Source organism: Saccostrea echinata, unplaced genomic scaffold (genome assembly GCF_033153115.1).
Source record: "Saccostrea echinata isolate AGI-Se365-2 ecotype Australia unplaced genomic scaffold, CSIRO_AGI_Sech_v1 ptg000028l, whole genome shotgun sequence".
Taxonomy (NCBI): domain Eukaryota; kingdom Metazoa; phylum Mollusca; class Bivalvia; order Ostreida; family Ostreidae; genus Saccostrea; species Saccostrea echinata.
The window spans coordinates 10489844-10500827 of record NW_026889777.1 but is presented as its reverse complement, the minus strand read 5'-3'; the positions used below and the strand labels follow the sequence as shown (position 1 = coordinate 10500827).

Sequence of the window (10984 nt, the reverse complement as noted above, 5' to 3'; positions counted from 1 at the left end):
CCTGTGAACCGTCTATTATCTAAAGGATATATTGTAGTCCATGCCATGCAAAGAAAGAATTGAATATCCATTAAAAGTAAGACTGGAATGGGAAAGTATTTATTGAAAATGACCAACGATTAGGAATAAAATTTCCAAACCCTCAAAGCTAAAGTGAGTGCCTAAATTGAAATTATTATTTAAAAAGAATATATATATATATATATATATATATATATATATATATATATATATATATATATATATATATATATATATATATATATATATATATATATATATATATATATATATATCTTTTTCCATTTTTTATTCTTCCTCCATTAAATGGTTAGTCCAGAACCAACCGAAGTTGGTATACCAACCACTACTTATTTTATACAACTAATGGAATTTCAGTCTTCATGGTACAATGCGTATTATCTTTATAGTGAATTGTCATGAAATAAATATTTGATATATGTATTAAATCAAATTCAAGACAGAATTTAGTTTTGACGGATCTGAGTATTCTATATAAGTATGTCAAAGGTCAAGGTCTGAATATTCTATATAAGTATGTCAAATGTCAAGGTCAAGTGGTAAGTAATGGATTTTTTTTTAAAAATTGAGTCGGGAGAAAGCTTGGAAATACATAGGATATTATTTGGACTTCATGTGATGAAAATTCGGATATCTATCCCAATAACTGGGTAAATATCAATTAAAAAAACTCTCCATGCAGAGTTTCTGTGTATGTTACTTGTAGTCCTCTGTTTCAATGAAATCAAGTTTACCGAAACAAAATTTTACACGCTTATATATACATTTGGTTTCCAGATGAGTAAGAAAGGCGGACAAGCATGAACCTACGATGACACCAGGAAGAAATGTTACCCCCATCAACTAGAGAGCAACAAGCCGGATCCGAACTTTTGGGGCACTGATGTCCAGCAAGAATTGGATTCTTCAAGATGAAAGATTTTTTTTACAACATATTTTCATTAAACGCATTTTCTTCTCGAAACACGTGCCTATGGTCAACGTATTACAGTCCTTTTCGAAGACAGCAACTTGTTGAAAAGCTAATACTTGTAACTTAATTCGACCCACCCTTCATTTGGAATGTCTAGACTGTGACGTCATGCAAACATCATCATAGGTTAGCTACATTTCCATAGCGGAGTCTAATGACAATCAGTGCACATTACAAAGAGAACAAACTAACCTTTGAAAATTAAAGAATATTCGTAAATCGGCATCTTTATGCTGTAAAATCACATATTTACGTGGGGTCAAATTTGTGTGGTTTAAGGAAAATGTATTGCTTCGTTGGGATTTGATTTCGCGGATGAAGTAATTTTGCATTTCGTGTGGAGGATATGAATTCATGGTTCTCTTAATCCCACGAAAACAACAAAAAATTAACACCAAGAAAATAAGTGATTTCACAGTATTTTAAAATGTAGATCTAAGGTCAAGTTCAAAAGTAACAAGATCAGTATCCCGGCATTTTACAACAGGAATTCTTCCAAGCAAAACATGAGCAAAATATGAAATTTCCGCCTCTAACCCTTTCCATGATATAAGGTGTGACAGACGGACAGACAGACAGATAGACGACCAGTCCCAAGATCCCTAGGTGTCCCTCTGTTCTGCGGGCGACACAATAATAAATGTCTATCTTTTATAATGCATATTTTACCAATATAATGACAGGATACTTAAAGCAAGCGAATATAAAAGGCACAAATCCAACAGCTGTCCGATTTACTAAACTAAATATATATCATTTTATATACTACGCACGCATCCACAATTCAACACATTTGCGTTCTTCAGTGTTAGAATCCCTATACGGTCGCGTAAAACAATAAACGTATTTGTTTCTTGAGAGTCAATGACTTCACATGTAGGATTTTCAAGACTAGAGTTCTGCAAAAAAGTACTGCTGTGATTTTGGGGACCTTGATGGGTAAAACTATCACAGCCTCCAACACACGAGGAGTACGAAACCCCAGCAGGGAATAGAATATCTTGTTCAAACCCCAAGTCAGAAAAAGACACAAACTCCTCATGTCTACAGCAGTTCTGAGTATTATTCACTAATGAACAATCGTCAGTATTTCGTTTTGATCGATGATAATGTCTAAATCTGTAAATGAGAAATGGTCTATGAACTTGCAACTTTTTCGCTTTCTTTTTCCTCTTCTTGTTTGTGTGACGTCGCTGTTTTCTCTTCTTATTGCCTTTATTTCGCCTGGGCTTCTTCCGCTTCCGACGAGAAGGATGAACTTTTAATGGAAATGTAATTTTTGTTCGACTATTGCATCTTTTACAGTCTATGCACATGGAAAGAGTTTTATTCTGCACAGTTTCGGCGTTTTTTGTGACAGACAATGGTAAGGACACTTTATACCATGCTGTGTCGTTTGGTCTTACTTTTAGTTTTGCAACGTTTTGCTTTCGTTTAGTACCAACTTGTAAGGAAAAAACTTTTAGTACAACACGTCTCGTTCTTTTACGGCGTTTTGATTTTGTTTTAACTTTAAAATAAATATAAATATCTGCTCCAAGTACATCAACGTCTTCCTCAAAGTACTCATTTGGAACTTTAAATTTCATACACTTTGGGTCCGTCGTTGTGTCTGCAAAAGGAGAGCAGTTTTTAAATTATAAGTCATCTTTACAAGTGAAAGTAAAACAATTTATTGTTCCTGACATCTAGTCTCCGGAAATTGGCTATAAGTTTCAAAAGAGTGATACAGCATTCAATGTTGTCGATTTTACGAATTCAAAAAATATTTCTTGGTCAACATTCTTAGTTTCATAATTGTGGGTGGAATATTTAAGAATATAAAATTAATGAACCATTGAGTGTGTCAAAAGCATGTAAATAGGTCAATAATATGAAATAGTCTAAGCCCATAAATGATTACGGTAAAACAAATAGTTTTCTTAAACATTACTCTAGTACTAATTGGTGTTTGTGGTAAACCAAAATTTAAAGGTAATTAGTAGGTTGCTCAATAAACACAGAATGTCGGCAGTATTGACGTCATTGAGCAATAAATGCGTTTGAATATTTATTTAAAAATCGTTTTTTATGTTTGATTTTATGCATATATACATGTAGTTTTTGTATAAATAGTTACATTCTATTGAGCTTTGTTTGTGTAAATTATAGTTAACAAACCTTGTATCTAAATTCTTTAACTTACAACAAAAGACAAATATACTCAACATTAAAGTAATAATAACTAAATTGTTATATTTATTTGATCATGACTGGCATAAAAGTAAGTTTTGTATATAGACATATACAAGAAGGGTTTTTGAACTTCTGATATTATAGAAATTAAGAATTACTTAGATACTAGTACCTTTCTACATATGAACTATCCTTAATGGGTACTTTCTAAATTTTTTTTCGTAGCGTTATAAAAGCAAATGTTTTATTTAGCAAGAAATGGCACCTGGTTCAACCTCTGATGTTTTTTGAGGTCCTTGTTTGCACTGCTCCAGATCTGCATTGTTTCAATAGACTTTTGAGCTTGATTACTATTTGTTATTTCCATATTTTATGAAAAGTTATTGATGCTATTTTATTTAAATGCCTAGAAATATTACGTCAGCTTTACAATAAGTAAAAAACCTTACATATTTTGAAAAAAAAAATATTCAAAATAACTTGAATATATATATTTTTATTTCTATTTGATTTTCTTTACCTTTTTCTCTTTTGAAAAAAAAAAATCAGAATTGTCAGGACATTGTACGAAGAATACAAACATTAGATACCTGTATTTCTCTTCATGCATAGTCACTTGTAAACGTCACTACACCTACACATTTAATGCATTTTCTACTTGCCTGATGGACTTGAGAATACTGGTTTTGGTTTCACCACCGGAGGTCTGACAATTTCAACATCTTTTTTGTCAAATGCTGGGGGCCTCAAAGGAGTGAAGATGATATTGTTTGAAGTGTTGTTTTTCTTCTGAACACTCCGTCCATTGCAACGAATAATTTCGCAGATCCGACGTTTTATTTGATCTTTCCATATCTCTGGTTTCAGATTAATACTTCTTGTCATTGATTGTCTACCTGGGTGAGTAAGGTTAAAATCAGCTGGAAAACAAAAGGAATATTCACAATTCTCATTATTTGACAAAATAAAATCCATTCCTTTTTCTAAATATTAAGAAAATAAAAGTGATATCTTCACTAATGAGAATATAAAGTCTTAAGTGAAATTTCCACTTGAATTAATTTTTCCAAAATGCTTTGCGTTTAGATTACGTGGTTGAGCAGGAAAATTATTTTACTTAATTTTCCGAAAATCGATATATATGAGTGACTCTTATCCATAAGGCGAATTCTAAAAAATATTTACAATTATTTTGTCTTCTCCCCTTATTAAAATTTAAAATAATCTCAGATGACATCTATACATAACACTCAATCACCAGGTTGTTGGGCGTTTGAGCAAAAACTATTACGTGTTTACAAACAAAACGTCTGCCTATGAGTCATACTGAGAAATAGATTGGTAATACAAGAATATCAACAACTTTGTTATGAATCAACATATACATAGTCAATACAATCACTTTATTTGCAAATATAATCTGTCCTGTCGTAAAGTAGAATGTTGAGTGACTTCTTTCATGAAAAATTGTCTGGTTATTTTTATCATACTGAGCTGCTAACGGCTTTCTTCGTTTAGTCGATCATGAAAAGGGACATACGAGAACCGTTTTACAAGGGATGCTTACTACCTCCTAGCAACTGATCCCACTCTGATATTCTCAGAGGTCCGTCTACTCTGCTCACAGTAGAAATTGTTTAATTGAACCTTTTGATGTCATTGACAACTGCTCTTTAATAAAGACAAAACTCAGAAATTTTCATAACTTGTCTGTCATCTACAGAAATACTTTGTAAAAGATCTCATAGGTCATCTGAGCTTGATAATTAGAGGTTACTAGAGTTTCTCATTGAAATCATCTACGTAGTCTTTTGAAACTAAGTATCCCAACTCCGATGAACGCTATTTGTGCTCCTTCATTAGCAAGCCTGTGTTTATATTCCTATGATGCAGACTTTATTCAAAAACTTGTATATAAGAAAAAGAAAACTCTTGCTGTGGTCTTTAACTCGGCATTTAGATTGATCGACGACGATTTATTAGTTAACAACACTTACTTTGATTTATATTTCGACTCGATATACCCAGTGAACTCGAATGAAATGGATACTTACTCGAAGAATGAGATTTGAAGTTTTGAAGAATAAATCAAATTTCGGAACAATGTACATGTAAGGAGTTCAAAAATGTAAATGTAATATAAGCATGAAATCCATAATGTTTTTAAAGATCTATTCTTATTCATCATTCATTAGCTGCAACTGCCTGTGCAAACAAATTTTCAACAAGCGCTAATAATTATATAATAAGCTCTGCTTATTTTCCTTGCACACCCCTTTGTAGCAATGGGACTACGCAAGTATGGCTAAAGGAGGGTAGGTCATGCCTAATTAAATTATAGATACGTTCATGAACATATAAAACAAAATTTAAACATATCTCATCATTGCACTTTGAATATCATGAAAAGGGATACATTCATAATCTAAATTAAGAGTTACGACAGAAGAAAGGAGAGAAAATCAAAAATATATATAGTTAAGCTTAAAATATAAAGCATTTTAAAAAAAATATCTTTGATTCTGATGAAATCAGTACAATATGCACTGAATGAAAATAACATTTTGATGAAATGCAGTCTATTTCCGGCATTATAAAATCTTAACAGCAAAAAACCCTTTCGAGAATGCTTCTGCTGAAACCTCTTGTTCTCCTCTGAAGGTTTGATTTTTCTCGGTGTTTAAAACTCAGTTTTTAGGTATTGTTTCCAACCAGGTCTTCCATGGATTGGCTGGTTATGACAGCAAAATAGTTTTTACTTTGTTTAACACATGCTTGTGATTGGTTTACACAGGTCTTCCGTTATGTAATATATATATATATATATATATATATATATATATATATATATATATATATATATATATATATATATATATATATATATATATATATATAATGAAAGGAATATAAAAAAATGCTTTCAGTATCATGTTTTAATGTTTGATTCCTCTTTAGTAAGAAAAGTCGATCAAATATTCTAAGGTTCAGACCTCAAAGAGGATTTGGGTGCATGCGCTTGTGTGAAGTAATGGACTGAAAAGAGTGATGTACTAAGACTGTTTATGTCCAATCAAAGTACTATTCCAGAGAACGTGGTACAAGTATAAAACTAGACTATTCTTCTAATCATCAATGCGAAAATTTGAATTATAGTTACCATTTAAAAGAACACTTATTCACTATATTAACTGTATACCATGCATATGTTGACATACTGACAAAAATCAGGACTTATAATGTTCAAATTATTATTATTTCTTTTGAATAAAGACATCATCATGTAGGTACAACCTCAGTAAAGAAAATGAATAATCAAAAAAGATGAAGATTACGGACAGTACTCGATCTAGAAAAAAATCTACAAACAATACTAGTCTGTAAACAGAGTATAAATCAAGGACCCCTGGAAATTCAAGAGGTGGGATCAAGTGCCAAGGAGGAGAGAGTATCCATTGTTAGCATGCTCCAATAATAAGAAATTGGTTAATTGAGAGATACAAAATGTCTTTCATTTGAAACATCCCATTAAAGATTAAAAAAAAAACAATTCGAGATTCATTTGTTGATCGTAGCTTTACAAATTGGTGATATAAAACATGTACATTCCAATTATCTTTATATCACACGTTTCTCTCTCGCCTAAGATGAGCAATGAATAGAGTCTCAGACTTGTAAACTACAATACACGTACTTGTTTAACCTACCTTGGTGCCCCCTGGTTTGGGGCCAGGAAAACTCCTTTGCATAATGTAACTGAACAGAAATGATGGACAGGACGACCCATAGAGCTGTATTAGAAATCTTTAGATCAATAGGAAAGGACATTGCCCGATGACTTCAGGAAACCTGTGGAAGAAACCAAAATTAAAACATTGCTTAATTCTTTTATTACTAGGTTAGACGAGTCATCCGTTTTCATTTTTCTTTAACCTTCTTCGGGTGTACGTCCATCACTCACAAGAAAGTAATTAGTTGACATGCAATTTTTTAAATCCAAGATAAAAGTTGTGTTGTTGAATCTAGCCTGATTCCATTGATAGTTTACCTGATGCTCCGAATGCTTTTAGTTCATTTAAAAAGTCAAATGTAAGTAGGTGAAATGTCGTTTATTCACCAAAATTGCACCGAGAGATTGTTATTAGCTTAAATGTGTTTCAAAGGAAGGAAAATTTCAATTCATTCATTGTAAGCAGTTTGAAACAAATAATGTTTTACTGCATAAAATGGAAACAGTTCCTTTAAAATCATTCACATTAGAAACATAAGTAAGGATAGAACATGCAATTTCTTGATCTGCTTAAATTAAATACCATTTATGCAGAAATTGATAGATGTATATTCTTATACTGAATATTGGTCAAATTTCATAATTTCTTTCAAATTAAGAAATTATTACACTACACTTTAGCTTGATATCAAGATTGCAGTAAGGACCACACATAACGTTTGAAAACACGTGTGAGAAAGACTGTCGAGAAATCTGTGATGTTTTATTTTTCATGTAAGTGTAATGCTATGGAGACACTGGTAATAAAATTGTCTAGAGCCAGAACTCTTCTTTGTATATTTAAAAAAGACCATACTATGTAGTGTTATTAAGGTTATAACATTAAAGATTTGTACAGATTTCCTATAAGGAATCTTTTGATTATGACATAAGACATTCAACCTATTTAAATTTTATGAGGTGTTATTGAGTTAAATTTGCAATCTTTTTCACAATTTTCCAATTTCCTCTTTTAAATGAAAGATTATCAAGGGGATAAGTTATTCCTAAATGTTTGACTGAAAAAAAATCTTTTCAATTTATCATTTCAATAAAGAATCTAACAATTATTTTTTTTTATCAAATTAATTTCAAGAAATTGCAAATTAGTAGGGTAAATATTCATTAAAATTTATAGACATTTTATCATGAAAAGTAATACCATATCATTATCGACAGGTGTTTCGAACATTAGTAAGGAAAATGTCTAATGATAAGATATATGGACAAAAACCCAAAGAAAAACATGCATATCATATATACAATTAAATTTCAGATAATAATATTAACATACCTTTAAAAGAATTGGGAGCTACAAACATACATTTTTTTTTCAAAGGTCCCTGTGCATTTTCACAATTTTGGCTCTTCTTTGAGGAATATATAGGAAACAAAGGACATGCACTCAAACCTACTCAGTTCAACTACATAACTCAGAGCATTCCTAATATGAATTTACATCCAAGAATGGCACTTATTTCAGGTTGTGGTCAATTTCCAATTCCTCTGTCGAGCAATTAGTGACTATGCTTAATGAGGAAGGATGTACCAAATTAATCAGCAGTGGCTAGCGGAGAAGTCGACGAAACCCAACAATCTTTATAACTACCTTGGTGGTGCAAGAAAAACATGGTAACAAGCATTCATTTGGTGACCTTACAAACGTTTTTCAAAATTTAATTTTCGTAAGGAAGGCTTTTTTTCTCATAGAGGTGATTTATAGTACTAGATGTCGCACAAAAAACAACGCCTTTACATCTCATTTTCGCTTTATCCTTAAGAGTGCATAAGTGTTTTCAAAGCCAAATAATTTTTTCCTCTGTGAAATGTTTCATTTTCTGAAAAATAAATTTAGCATACCTTTCATTCACAATAAACATCCATATGGATGTTGTTTCTCGTACGAACAATCTCTTGTGGTGTAAAATATTGCCTAATCTCAAAATTTTTACCTGTCACGTTCCGTTTTATAGACTTTGAGTGCAGATTTATTGAAATTAATTGATTAGCTCTGATACACGTACAGATCGAGTGCAATTCATTGAGAGACAAAAATAAAACAAAGAAATATTATGGCATCTATATTAAGAACAATTAAGTAATACTTAAATAAGAATTCAATTACTGAGCAGATTTCCCCAAATTCAATCTTACACGAACTATTCAGTTTTGTATAACAAATAGACTGCAATAGCTTTGTGGGTTTTAAGATTAACTAATGTAAATAGAACTGTTGAATAAAAAGGTGCGGTATTCATCACTTCATTCATATATTAGCTAAATTGATCAACAAGAAATAGTTACCTCAATTGAACATTATTAAAAGGAATTGGAAACAAATGCACATGTACTGATGTCTCAACCAATTTATACAGATTAAAAATACTCCAGAATTAATATTGACAAAATATTCTGCCCGAAACTGAGCCACATTAGAATTTGTAGAATTTTCAGAGCCTAGCTGACAACTTGTTTTTTAAGTCAATTAGATGTTTATATTTATAAATAATAAAGATATCTTATTGTAAAACTCAGCAGTGGCTGATTAAGCTATACATATGAAGTTCAGAATAATGATTCTATAGACCTATTATATGCTTTTGTCCTCGGAAAACATCGGTTATAAAGCCTTCATTTCTATTTTAATCGCCTTTGGGTCACACGCTATAATATTTTTAGTTTTCATGAGTACATGTGTACTTACTTAATCATACCTGTATGGAACAAAGAATAATTTGTGCTAATTAAATATTTCATTTCCGTTAAACGGTTAATATTTTATCAAACAGTTCTCAGAACTTGTCAAATGTCCTTCGATTTTTTACGTTTATTGAGAAAATATATTTAGAATGCATATGAATAGTACAAATCTGAAACAGGAGAAATCCTGTACTTTATCTACTTAACAGATAAAATCTATTGTTTAGCAAATGAATCTGCCTGATTATGAGTTTGTGAAAACATGGCATTGTGTAAGACTAAACCCAGGGGTAATAGTGGAAAGGATAGACGCGTAGTCATCTTTTGTCAACATATTAAAGATGAAGTGGTGAAATATGGAGACAACGAACAGTATTCAAGCCAAAGACCATTAAAAAAATACAAATCGAGAGCAGAGCAAACATGGACCTCCAAAAACTCAGTGGTGGGATCAGGTGCCATGGAGTAGTGGGCATCCCCTGCCAACCGGTCACACCCGCCGTGTACTCCTTGTCATGATCGGTAAATAACGAAAAAATCCTTCAACAAACCAGCGTGTAAATAATGGCCTAACAATTAGTATAAAAAACGTCAGTCAGCAAGTGACTAAATGATAGATTGTATTTGCTGACAAGGTGATTGTATCGACCATAGTACTTACGAAATGATTAGTTTAAACAAGACTTCTTTTTTAATAACTTACCTCGTTTTAGCAATTGTTCGTACGTAGAGCATGCTCTTGCGTATCGAATCAACTGAGAGATATACACCCCATATGCAAATGCGTATGCATATGTAAAGCGTTTTCGCATTGTTGACCTTAAATAAGATTGCAGGAAGTCCAGTAACATCGACATATTTGTCGGTTTTCTTCATCGATTTAAAAATTAAAAAAAAAAACCAAGTGAATTTTCCTGCATACAGAATCAGCATGCGTAGGTACTCATTGAATATTTCGATTAAGATAGGATAAGATGTCTATGGAAAATTCTGAATTATCCTGTTGGTCAAATAGATTAATTATAAGTTTGCTATTAACGTCTATGGTCAGTAAAAGATCCAGATATGAAACATACTGAACACAGACATATTTTGCCCCGATTTATTTTCGCCCCTTTTACACTAGTTTCAAGTGGGTGAATTTAAAAATCATGCGAATTCAAAGAATACATCACTATCTCTTTAAAACAAATGTGTCTGGGTGAATTTAAAAAATGGATGCTAAGGGGCTAAAATAACAGGTGGCAAAAATAGCCTAGTTTTCAGACTGTGGCAGGTTCTGTGCTTTATATTTAGTTTGTAAGTTGTTTACGTGTTGCAGACAA

General features: G+C 31.8%; 1 protein-coding gene across 1 annotated transcript; it reads right to left on the bottom strand.

Annotated features, from left to right (window-relative positions):
* Positions 1-1732: 1732 nt before the first annotated feature.
* Positions 1733-7018, bottom strand: LOC133193738 (inhibin beta A chain-like). The gene is made up of 3 exons (XM_061329679.1): positions 6898-7018; positions 3853-4110; positions 1733-2627 (listed from the first exon to the last, which is right to left on the bottom strand). The coding sequence occupies exons 1-3, from the start codon at positions 7016-7018 to the stop codon at positions 1774-1776; spliced, it is 1233 nt and encodes a 410-aa protein (XP_061185663.1). The 3' UTR covers positions 1733-1773.
* Positions 7019-10984: the final 3966 nt, after the last annotated feature.

Excerpts from the sequence above, each read along its gene's own strand:
- LOC133193738 (XM_061329679.1), bottom strand. The coding sequence starts at position 7,018 with ATGTCCTTTCCTATTGATCTAAAGATTTCTAATACAGCTCTATGGGTC. Across the intron at positions 4,111-6,897 it reads CCAAACCAGGGGGCACCAAG|CTGATTTTAACCTTACTCAC; the intron begins GTAGGTTAAACA and ends TTTGTTTTCCAG. Across the intron at positions 2,628-3,852 it reads AGTATTCTCAAGTCCATCAG|ACACAACGACGGACCCAAAG; the intron begins GCAAGTAGAAAA and ends CTCCTTTTGCAG.